Source organism: Pholis gunnellus (genome assembly GCF_910591455.1).
Source record: "Pholis gunnellus genome assembly, chromosome: 2".
Lineage (NCBI taxonomy): Eukaryota > Metazoa > Chordata > Actinopteri > Perciformes > Pholidae > Pholis > Pholis gunnellus.
In genome coordinates, this window is record NC_136536.1 from 21,277,460 (window position 1) to 21,301,989 (window position 24,530).

The 24,530-nt window shown below is 42.4% G+C and overlaps 1 protein-coding gene across 1 annotated transcript in view; it reads right to left on the reverse strand.

Annotated features, from left to right (window-relative positions):
* The window catches only part of LOC306709484 (MICOS complex subunit mic25a-like), an 80,545-nt gene that overhangs the window by 27,742 nt on the left and 28,273 nt on the right, over positions 1 to 24,530 (reverse strand). Inside the window, exons 5-6 of the mRNA XM_079177658.1 lie at positions 19,566 to 19,649; positions 8,139 to 8,209 (exon numbers count right to left, since the gene is read on the reverse strand). Coding sequence (XP_079033784.1) covers positions 8,139 to 8,209; positions 19,566 to 19,649 — 155 coding nt within the window. The remainder of the gene's footprint in view (positions 1 to 8,138; positions 8,210 to 19,565; positions 19,650 to 24,530) is intronic.

The following is a 24,530-nucleotide window of genomic DNA, read 5'->3' on the forward strand; positions in this document are numbered from 1 at the left end:
CTTTGGGCGTGGCTGTTTGGAGCATGTGCCGATTCCTTGGCTCTCGGTATTGCTGCTCATCGCTCATCGCTCCTTGTCTCCAGGGGAAGTGGAGTTTGGTTGTAACGTGAGTATATCCAGACCTGTAAAGCCCCACTGAGGATGACATGCACGACTCAGTCCGCAGAGCCCCTAAGCCCCACCCCCCCGTACAGAGCGCCATCGCTTGTTTATTCAAATTTTATTGATGTTGACGTGTCCAAATTGCACCATATTTGACTCAGCACGTCCTTGGCAATCCCCAGCAATAAACCCGCCAAGCGTGATGTAGATCAGATGAACGCTTGGATTGTTGAAGAAATGCGCCTGCCCAAGCGTAAGTGTTTTAAATAGGAAGGTTTTAGCGCATATGCATGTGTTTAGGAAGGACTGAGGATACCACTGGATAAATGAGACTCGGATCATACAGCATGAGTTGCGTGATACAACATGTTATTTAAAGAACTCAAGGTGACAAATGGTGAGCAACTTAATGCACAAATATTCATTTTGGGGTATAATGGCCGATTGAACCACAGTTCTCTGCTCAGATGAATCTCTGTTTAGTGCAGTAAGTTTCATCATAAAAACTTCTGGAGTCCTTGAGTAGTGAGGTTTAATTTCAAGTTTGCCATTCCAATAACATAAAATACAGCTGAATGACATATTCTTTCATTACTAGGATAATACAGATTTATATATATTTCTTTAAATCAGCAAAAAAAAAATCAAGGTTGTGGGTGCATAAAAATCTGAGAGCAATGAAAATGAGAGCGGTTTCTAAGATGCGTCAGTTAATCTCTAATTTTGTCTGCATACTGACTTTCTCCAAGAAGTAAAAGTCCTGCAGGAAATGTCTTCATATTAGGTAGTGGGCGTTTCTCAGACCAGGCATCTACATCATGCTCATGTCCCCAACCATTAAACCTCAGCATTTTGCCTGTCTTTCTCTGCCTTCTGTTCCTGGAGTCTGGCGGTTCTCTTCGCCTTGAAAGACTTGAGCCTACTCTTGTAGGATCAACATCAGGTTTGATATTCTGTTAAACACTCTGCTCTCTTTCTCACCTTACAACTCTTGTGAAGTCCGTGTCTAAGCCCTTTTGTCAAGGAGGTTGCTGTTGTTGCTGTTGTCGCTTGGGCTTTGAAGATAGAGGTACTGGATTCCATGATTGGAAGTGTACGTGAAAAACTCAGGCCGACGGAAAGGAAATAAAACCGCATTTGTTGATCCAAGATCAATGGAAAAAACAATCTAGTTCAACATTTCAGGAGTTGTGCTTATTTGGCTTTTTTTCCCCACGAGTTTCATGATAAGATTGAAACCACTAATGTCTGTGCAGTAAATATGAAGCTGGAACCAATAAGGGATTAGCTTAGCTTAGCATAAAGACTGGAAGTAAGGGGAAACAGCTAGCCTGGTTCCGCTAAAAAAAATAAAAAGCCAACAAGCACCTTTTAAATCTTACAAATTCATTACTTTATTTAAAGCTTTGCCATTAGCTTGAATCCAGCTCACGGAAATGTACATATTTAGCATTGTTTATTGCAACTTTCCACGAATTTGCTTAAACTTGGATAGGTCCCATATGATGAGAAAATGTTTCATTCCTGGTGAAGAGGGAAAGCTTTGAAGAGAGAACGAGAGACTGTGAGCAAAACAGGTCCATCCTTATCTGTTGAGGCAAGAAATGGCATTTGACGTGTCGGAGGGTCAGAACTCCTGAACTGACTGCTTTGCCATTACCAGCTTGATTAATAATGGTGCGTTGGTGAAGTAAAGAGAAAAAGAGAGATGACAGCAAGGGAGAAGGTGGGCAGGAGAGGTGAAGAGGAAAACAGCTAGACAGACAGAGTTGCCTCTAATCTCTTGCTTGTATGCACCTGCACCCTGACAGCTTTTCAATTGACTGAGGACACACATCCTCTTCTCCCCTATCTTGTATCTCCACACTCCTTCACTCGTACTCTCCCATCCCTCCATTCCTATCACAGCCGGGTAGAGAGGCTCCTCTCTATGCTAGTACTCAGACTTCACTGTGTCTCTCGTAAACATTGAAGTGGATGTAGGGTACTTCAATTCTCCCAATGCCTCGCACTTTTGTCACTCCTTTTGCAGTTTCTTTTAGTTAGCTCTAATGAACTTGCATCGTTGCTACGACTTGAACTTGAATTACGGTCGTCATATACGTACAGGTGCATGCATGAAATTAGACCTAGATTTTTGTGAAGAGTCCGGGGACCAACTTGGGGTTTGATTAGAGTAGAAGCCGGTGATCGAACCGCCAACCTCTTGGTTAAAGAACGCTGCACCACCCACTTAGGCACAGCCGCCCCTAGACATGCAGCAAATGGTCCAGGGGACTCGCTGCTCAGGGTTAATTGCGCCCATGTGGTATGCGCACTAACCCTAACCGCAACCGCTCGGCTATCGGGGCGTCAAGTAGGAACATTTCCATTACATTAAAATGGGTTTCTGTAAAGAGTTCGTCTTTGGTGTTTTGCTGCTCAGAAACGGTGTTAACGGGTTAACAGTCTGACACATTGTGTAACAAATACTGTACAGTATCTCAGGGTTTTCTATCCTACAGCTGTGAATTAAAGCGGGGTGTGAATACATTTGGAGGAGCTGTGGGATTCATTTTACCATCGGAGTCCATTTGGTAAGCTGCTTTAACACACACACTCGCTCTCTCTTTCCCTTTTCATCCCAAACAAGCTGCTTTTTACTGTTCCCCTCAAACAGTTGAAAGTTTACTGGCATGAAATGTACTTTTGAAATTCACCTGGGTCTAAATACAGCGAGCCTCACACACCATATCTTTGGTTTGCTTTTCTCTCGTACAGCAAAACAATGGCCAGGTAGTCTGCCTTTTAACTTGGACTCCGCTTGTCAATGTTTCCAGCCTTATCGCTGAGTGATCTCCGTAGGCTGGTATCATCCGGCACAGGCTGGAAGGATCTGACAAAGGCCCGGCTATTAAGGCTAGTTCGACTACGTCTGTAAGAGACAGCTGGCCTTGTTAAAATGCCTTGGAAACTGACCTGAGCGGTTTGACGTGGGTATCTGCCTCGTCCGTCTCCGTCTCGCTCTTGTTCCATTACTTTCAACTCTGAATAAGAGGGCTGTCTCCCTCACTCTCTCACACACAAAATGTATCGAGACTAAAAAGACGAGCGTTTCCGTGCCCCAATCTGTAATTACACAGCTAGGCCAAAGCCTGTCAAGTTAGCAAATGCAAAAGTTTCTTTGCTAAGTGGTCATCAGGTATGCGATGCAATCTAAATGTCGGCCAGTTCCAGAACGGCCTGCTGCAAGAGTCCACTGCTAATGGTGCACTCCTAACCCGTTTGGTTCGGTTAAAAGTGAACTCAAGTCCATTTGCCCTATTGGTACGGTTTGTTCGGACCGAACCCTGGTGCTGACCAACAACCGAACCAAGACCGCTTGAAAAAGGAGGGTCTAGGTTTGCTTCCAAGTGGACTCTGGTGCGGTTCATTTGTGGTCTGAAAGCACGCAAACCAACTACAGGAATTTATGATAGCAGATATGTGATTTAAGCAGGATTTAAAACGCTATACTACTAATAAATCCATTCGCTGATGGTGAAATATCTTCAGGAGGCGAAGGCCATGTCCTCGAAGGCCATGTTTATCAGCCAGTCAGCTTGAATATTTTATAAAAGCTGATAAAACTGCTGTGCTTGTATCCAACTGTGTCAGTTCATTAACTCTGTTAAACAAGTGTATGACAGAGATCCCACAGCTATACGATTCACGTGCGTGTTCGAGCGCTCGCCGACGTTTACGCTACGCGTTCGCACCGGTCGTCTAGAAGCACGCAAAGGGGCTTTTGTACATTCCTGTTTCTACCATTATTCATTATAACATGCGGTTGATTTGCGGTCTAAATACTGATGATGCTTATAATCACTTATTAATCAAATAACATACATATAGACATCAGAAGCATTAAAGGGCCATCACTGAAATTTGATTTCCTCATGCGGGTTCTGATGACGCAGGGTGACAATGGGCAACACTGTCCAATTAAAGAGTTACCTGTCAGTCTGTATGACTTAATGTTCATTTGGTTCATATGTAAAAGTCAGTGCGGCCCAGAACAATGCAACAATTCTTTCCTTGGTCCGAGTACAGGTGTGAAAACAAGCTTTTTGTTTGTGGCTGCAGACCATTAGAGGGTGTACATGTGATGCCCCACTAGCCATGCTGAGTAGAAGTCACATTTCCAATCAAATCACTGACCTGGCAGAACAAGGCACACCTGTTGTCTTAAATAGCTGAATTGCACTAAAAGCCTTAGTGTTGCTTTTTAAACTGCTTTGACGCTTCTCCTCCAACCTCGTTTTGAATTTGGAGCGCCAAATGAGGACCCAGTGACCAAAGCTGTTTTCTTCCCTCTAGCCACAAAACCCGTTAAGAGAGAGCTCAAAGGAATCAAAAGCCAAGTATGCCTTTATTACTTTTCTCTTGCTTAATTTTACGTTTCACAAAATTGGTATTTCATTGTATCTGCACGACTTGTTGGTCATGCGATTGTTTGGCATAATTTTGGCAAAGCAAATTGTGTCATTCACTCCCATAAATAAGGGAGAGAGAGAGAATGAAAGGAAAGTTATTGTGTCTCTCTCTCTCTCTCTCTAAACACACACACTGGACTGTGACACACTGGTCCCCTCTGGAGTGCTTGCAGCCAAAGCCCCCCTTTTGGCAACAAGGGTTAAGCTGTGGATTAACATATCACGCACACACAAATTTCGGCACGTATACACACTTTCTTACTCAGGCCACAGAAGGGGGAATGCAGTCACCCACGTCATATTTTACAGTAGCTTTGTTCTACAGCTCTGCATTGAGAGCAACATAAAACCAGAGTCCGTCTGATGTTTCCCACAGATTATTCAACATTTATGGCAGCTGAAAATGTCAGAACATGGCATTGACATCAAATACATGATGAATGATTCTAAGTGTCTTCCTCTCTATGACGAACGCTATATCAGGCTCTCTGCATATGGAATTTCATTCATTCAAGATGACTCTCAGGCCAATCAGAGGACACAGCAGAGACTCACCCAATGTGTATACGTTTTCACTTGATTTGAAGCAAGCAATTAGACGTCAGTACCAAACTGAAGAAAGGAAATCAAGATATCTGCTACAACTCACCTATTTAGCCCGATGCACTGACTATAAGTGTTCTGGATGGAGTGCTTTTGGAGTGCTGCTATCCAAGTTGATACAACGCAGGGTAGAGACCGTCTCCCAACATCATAAAAGAATTAAATAGCATATAGTGCTATTTCCAACAGCAAATGGCATCTTCATATTGAGTGTGGCCGCTGTTTAAACAGTGATCTACAAACTAAATGTTTAAATCATGAGGCGAGACACAACAAAATCTGGCTGGCTTTACATTTCCAGGGAGAAAGCCTGTACTGTATATACACATGGACATTTGTCACACTGAAGACAGATGGCTCAAGGCTATCGACTGCCAATGAAAAGGATAGTGCGAGAGCTATGGCAATAATAAGAGTTTACACAGCTGAGGTGTATAGAGACGGTGATGCAATCCGTCCCAACTATCTGAGGACCGGATGTTACAGACAGACACTGTGTTCCAAGAGCTCATTTTATCAATGCAATTAACAGGAAGTATAAATTGGCCACTAAATGAAGACAAGTGTGGTTTGGGTAGTGTTACATAACCTACAAATGATATATTATTTCACATGAGGGTTTCATTTTAATGGGCAGCTGATTAGTTACCTTCTGATCACATGTTTAAAAGAGGCAAAATCAAACACACTTAAACGCACACAAACGTGATCTTATCCCCTTTTTGGTAGAAAGTCTTATAGCAGGCGGTTTTATTCAATGTTTTTTCTCAGCAGACATTCCGGCTTGTCACGGTAGGAAATGCAAAGCTGTTGCTCTTAACATCAACAACGACTCCGTTCTATTGAAGAGAACCATGTCGTAGCCACTGAAGTATACAGGTCCACGTCAAAAGCATCCTATTTTCTTTGTATCGTTTAACACCAGTCACACACACGCACGCACACACACTCGTATCCTTACACCTCACTTCACTCATTTAAGTGACACTACTGAATTCCCCGGAGGTTGGGGCTTTGACTAGATTACCGAATGAATGAGAGCCTAATCCGGGCTCCAAAGCCTGCAAAAGCGGTATATAATTGTCAATGAAGATCTTGCCATACAGGAAGCTCGGATCGTTTTATCTTCTCTGATAAAAATGCAACCTCCCTACGAGAAGAGGATTAGCGGTATTACTGTACAGTATTCCCCAGAGGTAAGATCACCTGGTCTTCAGCATCAGCACAGATCAAAAACATGTAGGCATTGCTTTAAATCGCACTGTAATGGGGGTCTTATATTCCTAAACTGCTGATAACGGCGTTCAGTCACTCCAGATTACCAGGGACTGGGTGTATTAACTACATGGCGGGCACACAAAGAGCTGTGTCTGTGTAAGTGTGGGAGGGGCGGGCCCAAACCTTCTTCTTGTTATAGTCAGGCTAAAAACCGAAGTGCAGTGCTTCAGTGCTCTGTTCTGCAGAGGATAGGTGAAACGACTGATTCCAGGTAGAATTGACTGACCGAGCTTCTTCTATACCAGTAACGCTGTGTTCCAAACTCAGACTCTTCCTCATAGTTGCTTCCAATAAACCTCCAGCTTGCTGTCAGCTACTTGAAGCAGCCCAGTACACTCCAAGTACTCTCCATGTGGCATCAAGTCTTCTTGGAGCGATTAGGCTTCATTCATGAGAGTTACTTATTGTCATTGTCATTGGCTCAACTAATCCAACCTCCAGAGACTAAACTTGTCATGACAATGTAAATTTTTTTAAGAATATTTCTTCTAACTTGGGTTTTTTTTTTGTTTTGCTTTGGCCCTCATTTCAGTTGGCTCTAAAAAAAAAAAGAATTTGCAGCGATCTGGGAACATGGTGAAATCGCTACAAAGAAGTCCGACGAGCCAAGAAACAGAAACTGTCAGATGATAAGACGGGTTGCACACAAGCCAACAGTTTAGGCAGATTATCTGAACCATTCGGTGAGGAAAATGGAGTGAGTTGAAGTATCCTGTGGTTTTCTTCAGGAATGAGGGTAAATTGGAAGCAAAAGGGACAGGCCGACCGGCTCAGCGTAAGCAGCAACGCGGACATTGTACCAGACTCGATCTGAGTTCCAACCCTCACCTAAAAGCTTGGAGTAGTGGATGAGACCAAGATACAAAGCTAAACAGAGACGTCGGTCAGTAAACTGCCAAGGACCTTTTACGACGGACTGTTTCTGGAATCATTTTACTGGTCGCCCTGTTTTTTTAGAACACATATGATCTTCTGACTGCTTGTTTCTTCTTCTTTTTTAACTATGTTGCACATTTGCACTTGAGTAAAATGTTATTACCATTAGTGTTGATGCAAAAAAACACTGGACAAAATCCAAATTGTAGTAAAAAAAAAAAAAAAAAGAGAAATTATAATTGAAATATAAAAATACGGATAAACTTCAACAACAAGAAGCATGGCGACAAGCTAAAACTTGCCGTCAGGGTTGAGGACACACTGAAAGACACATAAACAAATGTTAATGTTGTTTTGTCCTCAGCCATAAATACTAGCGTGACTCTTGTTATTGGGAAAAGTCCATGTACTGGTGTGACAAATGTTAACAGCGAGTCAAAGCCCGGGTGTTTTACAGACTGCAGCGGCAATAATTAGCTGCCTCTCCCCTGACTGCGGCTCATTACAAGTCCACGCTGAGAAGCGAGGACGGGGAAATAGGGTATTGTTAAATTCAGCTTAATTAAAGCAGCCAATTAAAACACTTATCACATTAGTCAGGTGTGTGCCAGAGAAGTATTCATGTCATTGGTTAAAAATTAGAAAAAACGAGCAGATCACTATCTATCACTACTTATTAGTCTGCTGTGGGTATGCTCATGTACGTGTGTGTGTGTGTGTGTGTGTGTGTGTGTGTGTGTATGTCAGAGGCTCCAGGGAATAATATCTGCTTACTTTTTGAACTGCAAATTAGTTTGTGAATGTGAGTATGCGTGTGTCTCTCACCTCACGCTTTCTTCCGTCTTGGAGGCAGCTTGGTGGAATTCGTCCTTGCTCTGTTGGTATCTCTCCAAATTCTAAAGGGCAACACAGGAAGACATCAACAGAAAGTATTATATAAGCATAATTTATGATTTTTAATTCTATTTTTTAATTGTAAGTAAATGTATTTTTTTTTAATTGACAAAGGCTTTTGAAGCATTTTGTTATGACACATTTATTACCAGTTTCATATGTTCACGGCATAAACACAATCATATTTTTGGTAGCAGCTTCTCTGTCCACTTGTATGTCCATGAATTCAACAAATGAGATGCAAAAGGAGTAAAAAGTGAGTTACTGTCTGGCAATCAAAAAATGTATGTCTTGTCTCAGTTGGCACGGAGTAAAAGAAAAAAAATGAATAAACAAAAAGTAGAGAATACACATTACGATCGATCGTTCATGATCAGTGACCTGCTGATCCGTCTTCTGATTGTTGTTTTTTTGCTGGTCAAACGTGCTGCACGATTTCGCACAAGAGGAACTTCTTCAGTGCGAGTGAAGAAGACATACAGTTTGCCATTTGTAACACCTGCAAGTCCAAATAAATAAGCTGTGGAGGAACAACCTTAAAAATGTTTGGAACAACTTTTGTTGTTGAAGATTTGTTTGAGTGAGACTGAGGGAAGGTCCTGTGACTTGAGAAAAAAATGGAAGTTATCTAATAGTTAAGGTATTATTTTGAACAAACTTTCAATTTGAATATTGAATTTGAGTTTGAACTATAGTTCTTAGAGAGAAAGAAAGTCACTTACGAGGAATTTCTGTTAAACTGTTTTAAAATGTTGGTTTCTGTATGGGTTAAAACAAAACAGACATCACACCTCCAGATGTGCCGGTAGGCAATCTTTCTTACTTTTTGACAGAATCAGACTTGCCGTTTCCCCACATTTCTAGTCTTAACGCTAAACTAAACTAAACTAAGCTAAGCTAAGCTAGGCTAAACGGCTGCTGACAGTAGCTTCAAAGTTAAAGGGAGAGACATAAAGAGTGGAATTTTCTAATTTGGACTTAATCCTGTTTTGTGATGATACATAAACATTCTAACCACTAAATCACAATGTTCCTATCCTTTTTTAATCCTACCCATCTGGGACTCCTTTCAAATCAAATATCCCTTCTTTCCTAAACTCAAATTACCTCGGTTTACTCTTTAGAACAAATATTTTCTCCCCTGCACTTCATTTCTTCATCTTTCTATTTTTCCCTCCTCTGTAACAGCTTCCTTTTCTCCACTGTCTTTCTATTTTCCATTTCGTGCCTTCTGGGCCTTAAAGGATAAACCTCTTTGTGAGTTCATGAACTGCACCTCTCTTTAAAAAGCTGAACATTACTTTTTACCGTAAGATGAACGACACAGGACACCGCGGGCCAGAATTCACGGACATTCTTTTCACACCAAAACTTAAAAAGTAGTGTTGTGTTGTGATTTCATCCACAAGAAAGCTTTGCGACTCCAGCCCCTTCTAGCTACGCTAAGGCTCGGCAGTAATGAGGTGCATTACTCATACATTTTTTTAAGCAATCGTGATTTCTGACTTCTGCAGCTTGCCCGGTGAGCCCCAACCGCCAAGCAAGCAGGCAGTGGTATTATGATAAAACAAGCAGCTAATCCACAACAACTGCAGCCCTTCCGCTGTTGATCCTCCTAGCTTAGGCCTTCCAGCACCCACTACCCACCCACCCCAATCCCAAATATTTAACCAGCAAACTGTACCAGCTGGGGATGGAAGGATGGCTGGGGAAGAAAATAAAGAAAACGCTAAAAGGGAGGGAAGAGAAGAATAAAAGAAAAAGAGAAGCAGCAGAAGGCATGACGGTAAAAGGCGGGAGGACAGAGAGAGAGAGATGTTTGAGTACGTAGGGTTGGATTGGGCTCTGTGTGGAATTATTATGTAAAAAAAGGTATGCAAGGTACAAAAGGAGTCCTGCCTGTGACATATATACACGGTATTTCTCATAAAGTGGCTGTTGAATCTGAATCTATTTGTCCGTATTTCCACATCACAAAGCTACGTATGGTGTTTAATTACAAAGTGTTCCTCTCAGAGGCAGTGAACACACCTGCCAAGTGTCTGGTAGCGGTCCTGGTGATGCCACGATATCTCAACTATGGCTTGTTTTCTTGCTCAGTGACCGTCTTACATGCATAGTACTACATACTACATTTAGTACTACACTATTGTACTACATGCCAAAGCCAACTTTGAACCACAGTATGGTTTGTGACTTTGATTTTTAATAATACAAATGTGATGACTTCCAGTGTGAACTTATTTAGACGGATAAAAACACCATCCGCTTCTAATGCTGGAAGTGTCAACGACTAAAGCAGAACAAAGACGTCAGGAAAAATGAAAAAAAAAAAAAAAAAGAACATTTACATTTTAATCAAAAGTGCACATAGTGGCAGGTCTCGAGTGTGGGTGTATCAAAGAGCACCGGCTATTTTGGTTCACGTAGGTGCAGCGGCGCAAAGAGGTTTGGATGAATATAGATCAGAGGGGTGTAGTACGCACGACGACAATCGCTCGACATTGAAGAGTCGGCTTCTCCGCGAAATCATGTGGTTGTCATGGTGCAGAGCGGCACGATGTGAACACGAAGCGGTCACACACTCACAGCTGGAGGCAGATGGTGTGGCTTTCTAACGAATAATAAATTGGTGAAGCCAATGATCACATCAATTGGATGCTAATGCAGTCTTAATTCTGCTGTATTTTCCTTGCAGATGTTTACATTTCTTTATCAAATGTGACTTTGGATTTGCATCAGAATAAATTTCAAGAATAACACTTGAACCGCTGAACTTATTGAAAGAGTTGGGAAGGTTGGCTGTGACGCACGGGATTAGTTTAGCTGATGACAGCATAAACCGTCAGAATGCAGTTCTAACAGACCTGCATCATGTGTGTAGAGGTGTGTGTGGTTATTTTTGTAGCAGCCTGGTGTCATTTGCATGAGATTTAACCACGGTAAACAAAGAAGATGGCAGAGCACAATGGCACTGCGCCCGCCTGATATCTCCAATCAGAGGCTGCAGATTGATTCAAGGGATCTGTCCTGCTGCCTCCAGACGGCTGCATGTGACCTGAGAGAGAAGCGTATCATATAGTATAAAGCACACGCTTTACCGATGTGCACCACAGTAGCAGCAGTTTTTTTTGATGCCGATATAAATGTATCTGTTGGTTGGAAGGTGTTTAGTTAAAATAAACTAAATAGCCGATTTACATTGTCAGTATCATTGCGTGTTATACTTTGCGCTCCAGGTTCGGTGACGTGGCAGCCGACTGACTTTTCTCCAGAAACATCGGTCTGTCATCGGTGCAACACCTTCGACACATTCTCAACGGGAACACCGACAGCTTGTTTTGCGCTGCCTCATTTCAATGAACCTCTCGCACTTGTGGAACCAAAATACCACAGAAACGGGCAAAGCCAATGCGCGAGGTCTGCCTGTGCTGGTTGGTACACCGCCGCAAAAATAGGGCACTATACCATACCGCTCTTCATAGGTCTTAGGGAAGGCTGAAAGACTTTTGAGACTGTGCCTAAGTGTACCCTCATTAGTGCTTTTGATAAATGAACATAGACATGCCCGTAATCATACATTTGCATATCAATACATCTGCCTGCTCTACCACTTATTAGACCCGTCAGAGCTCCCAGCGAAAAGAATGGCTAAGAAGCGGCGTAATTTCCCTGCTTGTGTCGCACCGGCAAGGTTGTACAATAATGCCATAAGAGCGGTCATTACTAGTGACCCATGTGCACATCTGTGGCTATTTACAACACCTGTATCAGTACTTTGTCACATCTACCTGTATCATAAAACGTGAGAAAGGTAATCAATAGTGTAGTTTATAGTGCTCGTATTGAAACAGATCGAAGACATGATTAACACATACTCTGACAACAAAACAATAACTTCATTGTACATAAAAAACGGACGGCAATGAAAGTCATTAATCAAAATGAAATGCATTTTTCTGCTGACGCAACACTCACATCATATCCATCCAAAAAAAAGCCATGAAGAGACAGATAATGGAGATTGAATGATGGTGAAATAGAAATAGAGAATGTGGTTTGCTGGGAACATAATGTAAAAATATGATTTTTATAAACTTGTGGCTTTCTTAGCCCAGGATTGCCTACACACTCCAGGATCAGTCTTATATGAAAAATGTCAAATCCCCAAAAAGTTCAAACATATCGGCCAAAATATTGGTAGCTTAAATAATTAGTTAAATCCTACCTGCCACCTTTCAGTTTTCTTTTTTACCCTTCCTCATCTTCCTAAGTATCTCGCTCACCCAACCCATGTCTGCACGTATACAATGGCCTTTGAGAATTATTAAATCTGATTAACAAGCAGCTCTGGATTCACTTCTAGTAACCGGTAGGGCGAGACGATGAATTTTGAAGGAATAAAAAAAATGTACTTGTAGAATTGACAAGTAAAGGAAAGATTAACTCTAAGAGTCTAGAAAAAATAATCAAAGAATACAAGTGATCTACCCTGATGTAATGAATATATGTAGACATTGAATCAGAACATATACAGATGTGTTGTTTAATAAAACTATATATATATATTTTTTTTTTTTAAATATATATATGTGTTTTGTGAGTCTGTTCCTGTGTTTGGGTAAACACACTTTACAAAGAGGGAACTGGATATTGTTCCAAAAGATGCTGCAGGTCAGGTTTTTCAATCTGGACATCAAAATGAACAATTGTCAGGAGGAAAAGAGGAAAAAGAGGACTTTAGAAATGATGGACAATGGAAAACACAATGTATCAGCTTATTTATCTTCCTCCATCCCCCACTGTTACTTCGTTTTTCTCCGGTCCGACCGAATCTTCCAACTTACTCTCCCTCCTGTGCCGCATCGCGGCTCTTATCTATGCCAGTTTGCGATCAGTGATTAGATAAGGGTCGAAGTATCTCGCTTAAGGACAAAATCAACAACATTCAGCACAACACGGATCAACTGATTGACAGTATTTGGTGCTGCTGAATTGGGGCTTTGACTGCAACTATTAGGCCACCTGCAGACTCTAATTGCTCGTTATGTTCGCTCACTCTCCATCCTGTAGACGTTTCTCACTCTCTCTGTGCCGAAGAGCAGAAAACACATGTGCATGGCATGAGGAAAAAAGAATGAATAATGATGCTATTATGGAGAAACTAGTTATTACCATCATGTTGGTAATAACAGTGGTGTTTTATATGTATTATGTTGCTGTGGAGACTTGCAAAATGTTTGCAGAATTGCGTAGAACGAGGACAAAAACAAGCTTGTTAAATGTGAAAAAGTGGCAACAGCTGTACTGACTACAGTCATCAGCCACCACTAGCCCACAGATTCTTGCTCCCTGATAATGATGATGATTGCAGCCAGTCACCCCAGCTGTTTACACAGGTTTACTAATACCCTGCAACTATGGGATTACAAATTTCGTAAATCCGGTGCACTGAAGTCGACGGCAAGCTCAGAGGTTATTAGGTAGATGTATTTTTGCCGTTTATTTCCATTGTTGTTGGCTCATTAAAAGGACGGCATTTTATTCAAGCTATTACTGACCTGGAAACAAGCCTTGCAAGCTAAAGTTTGGGATACAGAGGAGCCTCTCACACAGGCTCCAATTGGTCAGAGCAGAGCATTGATGAGGTTGTTCTATCGTGACTCAAACCATGCGCCATGACTTACGAATGTAAGCAAATACACACTTGCCAAAGCAGCAAAAGGCCTCATTCTTTTTTACAAGTGGGTGGCCAAAAAAACATGTCACACACACACACACACACACACACACACACACACACACACAGGGTGCTCTTTGATCCAACTGTAAAAGGCGCAGTCTTTCAACCCACACTCACTCCCACCTCATCTAACCTGTTGGTTTGATCTGGCAGCAGTATTCACTGAACACAAAAGAATTTCTGACCTGTGGACCCGTGTTTGTGTGTACGTTAAGTGTGTGAGCTTTGAGAAATAAGCGCATGTCATATTCTATATGCTTAAATGCATGTACTTTAAATCCATCTGTTTAAGCATTGTTCTTCGGGGTGTATGTGTGTAGCCATTGAGGGGTCACAGAAGTCGCTAATGGAACACCTAGTCAGCTAATCGTTCTGACTTACAACTCTGTTGACATTAGATGGGACCCGACAGCACACATAGACGACTAAGTGTAAAAATGACTGCTTGTAGTTGTTCCTGGAGGTTATGTGGCAACTCTCTGGAATCTCTGCGCGGTGACAAGATTTCGGTTTGATACTTTGAGCCAGACTAGCTATTTTCTCTCTTTTCCAGTCTTTGAGCAATGCTAACCAACCTTAGCATGTCAATTTAAGTCAAACAAAAGTTTGACTTTAGTTCGATTGCAAAGTAGGTATTTGAAAGAGAAAAGGCTGTTTCAGAACATGGCATCCAAATTAAAAGGTGCAATACACGCGATTCAAAGCATTAATATAGCAGCAGACAACTATTTGCTATGCAAAGATATAGCGGAGTAGTGTCTACCTGAACAGAGGATGAAATCCCTCTGCTTCCCCTTCATGTTAACACGGTTAGCTCTCTCAGCACTTTCGCCGTAGTTCGCGCCGTTAGCGCCGTTAGCTGCGACCGGCCGACTCAACCGTCACCTTGTTGAGAGGCAATAGATATGCCCCAATCTCATGTAAAGCACCTTTAACTAGTATGTGATCTGCCCAGATGCCCCCCCCCACACCCGGAACTTCTCAAAGCTTAAAGGTTATGAGACATGTAAAATACAGTATAAAACATGCGTTCTACAGCTATCTGTGTGAGAGGCAAATTAAAAGTATTTCAAGAACATTTATCTCCACACCTTGAGAAGTTCAATTAAGTTGAATTAAATGATCTCACTGACCGTTTACCGCTGTTGGGGAATGAACACAAGCACCTTTTTTGTTGCCAAGGCAAAAATAATGAGGCAACTTGAATGGAAGCCACAGCTTCGCAATATCTGGTAATGTTAACTTATTACGAAACTCATATCTTCATCTCCAGATGGGTGCAGCCTCAGTGGAAATATTGCTAACAAGCTAAACTAATAAGCAGATTCGAAGCCCTCGCTGCAGCATATTGAGCAGATCGCTTTTCACAGGATGAAAGCGTTAAACTTTGACTCGGTCTACATCGGGCCCTGGGTGTATTCATTTCCATAAGACAGTGCAACACAGCAGAAAAGTGAAGTTTTCCAAACAGTATTAAAAAGTATATATACATACACTTTATACTAGTTCTGATCAGAGGGCCAACCTGGCTCAATTGTCGCAGGACCACACATATGGTTTGTTGGCAGGGTGTGTGAATATGTTAATATATGTTTATGTGTGTGTGTGTGTGTGTGTGTGTGTGTGTGTGTGTGTGCCTGTGTCTATACAGCATGTGTGTGTGTGTGCATGGCATCTTAAATAAGTCCTTTGCCTCTCTGTTTGACCAGGAAAAAGAAAAAAAAACAGGTACAGCCATTGGCATTATTTGGAGTAAAGCATTGTGTGTGTGTGTGTGTGTGTGTGTGTGTGTGTGTGTGTGTGTGTTTAGCGTGCAGATATTTCTGGTGCACTACGTGGGGGCCCATGCTGACAGCGTGTCAAGCTACCTGTCAGACGTGGAGGAGGATTATTATCTCCTCCTGTACGCTCCATTTCCACCCGCTTCAAACTACACTTTACTATGAGAGGGCAAGACAGACAGCGAGGGAAAGAGAAAGGAGGAATTAAGACAGATAGTTTCAGGTGCGTCTGAAATTAACAAAAGACTCATACGCCCACGTCAAATAAATGTTACTACAGCCTTTCCTGTATTGACATTTTGTAAGAAATGGAAAGATGGATATGAACTTGAAGACGAACCTCTGGATTGTCAAAACATGTAACTGAATCGCAATCGGGCATGGTGTTTCAGGTCCTCTGTCAGTCCATATTCATGTTTTCTCAGTAGGAAACACAGAACAGTACTTAACAACATCCGAATGCTCCACTCACCAAGGACAGGGTGGAGAGATACAGTGCACGAGAGTTAACTTGTGTGACTGAACTGGGCTGAGCACAGTCCATTAAAAGTCTATAAAACAATCTATTATTTTTCATTAAAAAAAAGTATGAAAATAGTTCACTGTTCACTATAAAGTGCCACATTTATTTGAATGTTGAGGAAAATGGTGACACAGACCATTGCCATGAGAATGTTACAAAAAGGCACACCTTAAAGATATGGCGATATGTAGCGGTGTTTCACTTTGCATCAATAATATTGGATCATTGAGGCAGAAAAGGACACACGACACAGGTCGTTTCATACCTCGACAACAATATACATCATGATATAGCATGTTTTCTGGTCGTGCAAAGAATATGAATGAAACTACCCCATGAAAAAGCTACTCATGTCTACTCCTGTGTGAATGAAATACTTGATATACAAATGACAAGTACTGAGTATTTCCTCAAGGTTTTTTTTGCTATAAAGTTCTTAAATAAATAAAATGCTTATGTTATAATATAAAAAAAGTTTTGAGGTTGTGCGTGCTTATTATCATCTATTGCGATGATGTTATTGTGTATTATGGTATCGCTATATCGGATTACATCGCGATACGATTCCATTGAAAGGTCCATAAATGATCATGTCGACTTATCGCCCAACCTTAAGATTGCACCGCTGCGGTGGGAATGTCCCCAGCGATGGGCAAGCCAAGCACCAGGGGATCCTCCCACAATTACAAATGTGTCAGGAGTTTTTTGTTACACCCCTTAACCAGCACATATGTTAATGCAAAGGGGCGAGATAACGTTAACATACAGTAAGCCTAGCTCAGTTTGACTATGACTCATCTCGGTTCAATTCAGCTGAGCCAAACCTCGAGCAGTGGGAACACTTGGAGAAGGCAAACAGGCTAAAACCGAGGCATTATGGGGGATTCTGGTGGCATCTGCGAACACACTGAGCCTGCAGATAGACGCATGAAATTCCCCCATTTACATATACAGTACACGTGCACCTGAATATACAGTGTGCATGCAAAACACACATCACACACACACATAAATAGAGGTCTGTCTACAAACATCCTAAGCCCAACAGCAAACACAGCTTGTGCTTGTATGTCAGCCTGCCAGTCGTCTTCTCCCTCTGCAAACCCAACCTGTTACTAATGAGACGAACACAAACAGCAAGGCATCTGACACCAAGACCTCTGTGTGTGTGTGTGTGTGTGTGTGTGTGTTTCAAATGTGTGGAGGGACTATGCATGGAGGTAATACATGTTTATCTATGCTGACTGCACGATAATTAGAATACAGATCTGGTGTTACGGTGGTGTCAGCCTGTGTGTGTGTTTGTCAGTCATTTAAAAGTGGACAGCCACGGAATCGTGGAGGAAGGAAGGAAGAAAATAAGGACAGAGGTCATGAATAAAAACACACAAAGACAGACTTCTTCCTTGTCTTCTCCTTTGCAGGACAGGATTGACACGCCTAGTTTCAAAAAAGCCCAAACTTCCGATTTAACCAAACAGAAAAAAAAGCCTATTGCTCGAGTCAGTGCCTACCAAGAACTCTATCCGCTTATGGTAGCTTATGGCACACGCTACCCGTAACCTCCACTGACATGCACATACGCACACAATTTATTCCAAACTCGGTTTGAGGTTTCCTTTCTGTCAGTTTTCCAGCAGCAATGAGGAATAAACAAATGATGTAATAGAAAAGAGAATAAATTACAGGCCGAGTGAGTGGTTGAGTAGAAAGCCTACCCTAAGCTACGAGCACAAGAACCACAGGGGGGCAACTGTGACACTGCAGCGATGGTACTCCAATGTTATGGTCCCCCCCCCCCCCCCCCTGTGAGACTCCATCTGCTGCCACTACTCCCTTGGCGGGACAGATTTCAATTAGCCATGGTGAACAGTACATAATACTTAGATTTCACACATAACGTCCAGTAAAGGTCTTCTACATTTGAGTACTAGGGGGAGTGCTTCCCCCAGAGAGCCCGTGTAAAAGGTCCGTCTTGTGTGGCACCCGGTGAGGCCGAGACTTAACTCGTGACCAACAGCTTCTACACCTTTTCTGCCTGGTAAATGTCAGACAGACGGACGGATGAAAGGGGATGAAAGGGCTTGTAAGGGCTCTGTGGAGATGCTCAGGCCGGCTAAAAATCGGTGTTCCCTTTTGAACTCACATTTACCGACACAGTGCTTTTTTCCGACGGATTTTCGTGTGCATGCTCTCTCGGGCAGCTGTGTCAGCTGTAGTTTAACTTTTGAGTTAGACAGAAGAAGTGCAGAAAGAAAACCAAACTACCAAACCAACTACTCACCGTGTCAAAAGGGACAGTTTACCAAGAGTGGATGGCACGCCCCTCAGTTCGGAGAAGTAGAAAGGAATACCAATACGGGAGCTAAACAATGTCCTGAGCCAGCAGCAAAACATTTTTAGCACCCTCAATATCAATAAAAGTGTGCACTATATTTAGATTTTCAGCCACGAGACTCCTTTGTCAAAAACAAGTATTTTACTTCGCAGATCACGTGAGTTGCTGATCGACCGCTGCTTCAATTGGTTAGTTTGTTTGTGTCATTGTGTCACTCAGTTCCCCGCCAGAAACGGCTGTCTGGCGGCAAGGTAAAGCGTTGAAAATATTATAAATATAGCCCACACTTCAACTGACCATGATTTATTCAGGTGGGCCTTTCTTTTATGTGGCTAAAATACCTTTTGCTGCTGGCCCGATCCACAGCGGTACATTTCGTTTCTCCTTAGCCTGTACTCCTCTCCGCTTCTCCAGACCGGGGGGTCCGCCATTTACTGCAGGTAATACACCGACTGTGGAGAAGTACCCCATACAACCCCACTTCAAATAATCCAAACTATCCCCTTTAATGTGATTGTCACTGTCACACATTTGCACTCGTGAGTGCTCGTGCTGTTTTTCCAGCAGGTGTGTTGGACCAGAGTCAGACAGCCGATGCCATTCATTTTTGCAAAATTCGCATAATGAGAGTTACAACACAGACCAGTTATGTCCACCCACTTTCTGTCATAGTGCGGCGGCTGAGCGAACATGCACGAAGCACGTTGGCAAGTATCGCATGTTTTTTTTGTGCCTGCATTTGTGCGATTGTACAATAGTGTGTAGTGTGTTCGGTTTGGGGCTGTTTATCTATTTGTGTGTCGCAAAGTTAAGTTTGTCCAAGTGTATAGACACTGTGTATGTGTGAGCGCATCTGTAGATTTGTGTGTACAGTATGTGCAACTTTGGGAATCTGTGAAAGCCTCTAATGAAGTCTTTGTAAGCGTCTGTGTGTGTGTGTGTGTGTGTGTGTGTGTGTGTGTAAATGTTGTACCCTCTTCTCCAGCTGTGCCAGCTGCTCCTTGTAGAAGGCATCCAATGCTTTCAGCTGTACATCTTTCTGCTGTAGCTGCTGAGCCTGCAAGAGGGCGCGCACACACACACACACACACACACACACACAGAGAGGAAAGGATTAAACATTGTGTACTGCTACGTTTTCTCACTAGAAAGTAGTAGACTCGTGAAATATATGGTATATGGTGATGCTGATGGGTTTTTTGTTGATGTTGGCATGTTAAATATCAGATACAATTAGATTTTTAGTCATAATATTCTCCAACAGTGCTACAATATGATACCATACGACAGTGGTTACCAATCTGCGGCTCGCACATTTCAGCTCAGTGTGAGATGTTACTGTGTTTGTCATTAACTGTCCGTCACGCTAGTTTCTCTCCTCTCCTCTGGTCTCTGTGTCACCCAGGGGTGTGCGGAGGGGAGAGACAACACTCGGCAGTCCGCTAGCTTGTTGCTCTCGCTACCAATATTAGCTGATCTGTGATCTGAAGAAAGGAAACGCATGCATGCAGCCTGAAATTCAACCGTGGCGTTGTTCCCCCTGTCGCTAAGTAAGTAAAAGCCTGCTAGCCGCTGTAACTAAGTGTAAAAATGCCAGTTGGTTGTGAAATTTTCCTTGCAGTGTAAAATGCCCTGTATTAATTCTTGAAAAAGTAGCCATGTGCAGTAATATAGAACATTGAGGATGCAATACGTTGAGCATCGAGAATCGTTGTGCATTTGAATCGCTGACAGGTGAATTGGAATGGAAGTGAATCGTAAGGTCAGTGATGATTCACACCTATAGTGCTGGTACAAGTCTCCTCCCTGTGATCAGCACCTCATCACAGCCCCTTGGGTGTGCGTTACTTTTCGAGCATTTTACAGCCCTCTCACCACAGATCACATGTTATTTTCAAGTAGTTATAAAGGCACCGAAGGTGACAAACATGGACACATGTTTGCAAAAGCATCCACAGGTGTGTGAAAGCAGGCTGACCAAACGGGCTCATATGCCGTGCAAACACGCTCCACACTGACTGAAAGACGGGAGAAAATAAAAACAGCACGTGTGGTGGAGATACACTGGAGAAAGAAATGAAGGGGGAGGAGCCTAAACAAGGTGCAGAGAGAATTAAAAAGACATTATTTCTGTTGCTCCACTTTTATTTAACCTCCTCTGTCTCAGAACAAAATGCTCCACAAGTGTCAGGACTCGAATACTTCACTTATTGTCTAACTTATTGTCCCTTATTGAACTTTATTGAATGAACTGATGAACGACCCCTTAGAACAAACTACCAGGGAGAGTTTACGGCACATAAAGGAAAAAATGAAAAAAAGAAGCTTGGAGGGCAGTTGTGGCTCGGCCCGTCGCAATTATCTTTGGATTCCACAGTTAAGTTCAAGCTAATGTTGGCGAACAGAAATTGGATTAGGTATATTCATAAGCCGGGTAAATAAAGTGTCTACCTGAGCAGATGTTTCTAATGTCAGGAAAAAATAAAAACATGAAAAAAAAGAGTCTGTGACCTTATTGCTGTTGTACAGCTTCTTCTGTTTCAGTCCACATGAGACCGTTTGTGTTGCGATCAGAAGCTAGATGATGACAGACAGGTGCCAATAACAGCACTCTTGATTCTCCTGAAGGGGAAGAAGTGTGTTCGACATCTCTGAAGAGTAAAGGAAAGTTGTCTGGTTGTAGTAAATGTGTAACCCCGAAGTGAGCGTCAACTTCGGCAGTGGAGCTGGAAGCTGCAGCAGGAACGGTTAACACAGGCTTTGCGTTTCCACGTCGCAGATTAACCTTTGAAAGTACGATCAAGCGTCCTTCTAATTGACGGTCTTGAACCACGTTTAAAAATGAGCTATTTAAAATAATTTAAATAAATCTATGCAGCAGAACGGGAGGTGAAACTTTGTTGTTGTAGCAAATTATTTGAAGATGAACTGACTCATTTCTTTGAGCAGCTATTGAAAAGAACAACATTGATTTAGGTCTAGTTGTAAAGATGTAAAGGTGACCGGCACATATTGAATTACTATTTTCTTTTTACTATTTAAAATGGGTCAAATCAGCACATTGATTCATTCAGTCCCTGCTTGTCTCGCTCTGGCTCTCTCACAAACACACGGACCCAATACTATAGTATGCTGCAGTAGTCACAGATGAAAAAAAATGTCTGTCTTTTTGAAAAAATCTTTTTGACGAAAAGGTCAGAATAAAAAATGTGTGAAAAATAAAATAAAAGAATCAATACCTAAAATAAAGACAAATAGCAAAGTAGGGAAATATGTATGCGGGATACGGAAAAATGGAAAAAAGAATAAAGACTGACAGCTATGGAATGAGTAAACAAGTGGGAGGAAAGGATGGAATTATTTGGACGGACGGACAAATGGGAGCATTAAACCAGGAGACAGGATGTGGCAGAAAGAAAGAAAGCGATCCGTAAAAGATTTAACTTGAATAGAGATTATTGAGAATAATCGTGACGATTGCAGTTTGAACTTTTGTGAAGTGACCCTAAGCAAGAGGAAAGTGGGGACGTAAAACATTGCGAGGGTTAGAAAGCAGCAGGATGGATGGATGGAAGGGACAATAGAGCAGGAGGTTGGAAGGTTATGATGAAGCTTACCATCACAGGTATCTCATCTGCAGACTAGAGAAGTGGGGATATAGAAAGTAGAAAGAGTAGAAGAGGCAGAGACACAAAGCATGTTAGGAAAAGAAAGGAGGAGCACACAGTGTTTGGGTTAGGGCTATCCCATAGTTCAAATACAAATGCCTGCAATTGAATTCAATGAATCACATTATTGATGAAATAAAAGGTCAGAGAAAAAAGATACTACAACGCTATTGTGCTTAACAATTGCTAAATGTATTTAGTGTCACAAAGAATTCTATAATCAAAAGGCATAAAGAAACAAAGTTTTCTCAAACTTGTATGACTTGTATAATCTTCTCCCTTGCTGAAAAGTTCTACAAATCTACGAATCTGCAGATATTTTTCATTTCAAAAGATGAACTGCTGAATGAGATGTTTCCCACAACGTCCGTTGTCATGCGTAGGTGTCGCGTTTCCACGTAACAATACATCACGTACACTGGAACAAGTTTTAAACTCTCAGCAAAGCCTTCTAGAGACGGTCAAACTTAATCCTAAGTAACAAATCTCAGATGTGATCTGTTCATCCAAAAACTCCCCACAACAACCGCAACACCGGCATTTTCATAAATATCTATTAAGTTCATGTAAAACATACTGAGACATGAGATGGACTTGAATAAACTCACTTTATTTCTACTTCTTATTAATGGGAAATCTTGGCTGTGAAGTGGTAAACTGAAGACTTCTGTGAAATCTGAATTTGGCAGCATAACAATTTCATTCAACTACGACCTATTCTAAAACGGCACAAACAACTCCACTGACTGCTGGTTGTTTGCCTCATTTCACACGGACTCACACACACACACACACACACACACACGCGGTATGCTCTGCACTGTCCGTAATGTGATAGAGGTTAAAGGTTAATAGATGTTCTGACTCAATCCTCGCTGGTCAAACGTGGCTATTGAAGCACAAACACACCCGTGTCACATCAGTCGAGGTTTTCCTCAGACCAGGATCCTGTGCCAAAGTTTACGGCACTAAAATGTATCAACATGAGGAAAACTTCATGGAACTTGCTTCAGACACAGCTGACAACAGATGGGTGCGTTTGTCACACCGCGGGTTCAACAGGCAAAAAGTTTGAATAACAACTGCAAAGTAGCTCCGATACCGACAGCCTGTCAGACACTATCTGAACTACCCTAATGCACTGAATCTCACACAGTCTGGTACACCCGGCAAATTAATGCCAGTCAATGTTTTTACAGCACCGCTGAAAACATCAGGCGCATCGGGACAGAAGAAGAGGAGAGACAACGAGCGCACGGCGTACAGAGGGAGGAAGATTCATCATAATTATCAGGGCTGCTGAACGCCAAATCAAATCATAGTCGATCGTCTGCGTTTCATAAACAGACCTTAACTGAGGAGAGACAAAGAGCGGGGAGGGTCGTCTGATGTGAGAGATACTCCCACTGTCGGGTGAGAGCTGCAGCTGGTGCATGTTAATGCAGGAAGGGGGGGGGACGAGGATGAGGGAATTGTTCACGTTCATTTTATACGTTAGGCGAGAATCTGTTGGCGGGGATTAAGCAGAAACTGAACGGATTTTAATTTGAAAAACAGAGCTCTCCTTCCTATCTGCGTCTGCGTTTTAATTTGCAGTCAGAGATGAAACTGCGAGTGAATCAGATGAGTCCTCTGGTGTCCCTCCAGGGACCTGCGAGTCTATGGCAGATAAAAGCCAGCCAGGCGTGACTTCACACACACACACACACACACACACACACACACACACACACACACACACACACACACACACACACACACACACACACACACACACACACACACAGAGGACGGCTGAGGCTTACACGCCGAATCGCCGATGTTCGTTCAGTCTGTCTCTCTGTTGGGAACCCTTGGTCATCCATTTGTTCGGTCTTTTCTGTCTGCATTAATGTGTGTCAGTGAGTCCAGCTGTAACTCTGCTTTGCGTTAGCACTCATTCATTTCAATTAAAAGTGAAAACTGCAGGAGCAGAGGGCTCCAACCAGATAACAGCAGAGTCATCCAACTCTAAAGCGAGGACAATCTTTCTGTCGGTTTGTTCTTCGCATGTCTCCAAGAAACGCTCGTCTGATCTGCTTCACACTCGGTGGGTGTTTCGCGCGGGGCCCCCGAGGAGTTTATCGAATTTGGTGCAATTTGGATACGCAGCACGTTCAATATAAAAATAGCAAAATTAGCGAACAGCGCTCTTTAGCATGTCGGCTCATTGACTGCAGTTCACTTTTGCTGCTGGATTCTGGAAATACTAACGTTACAACCAAACTCTT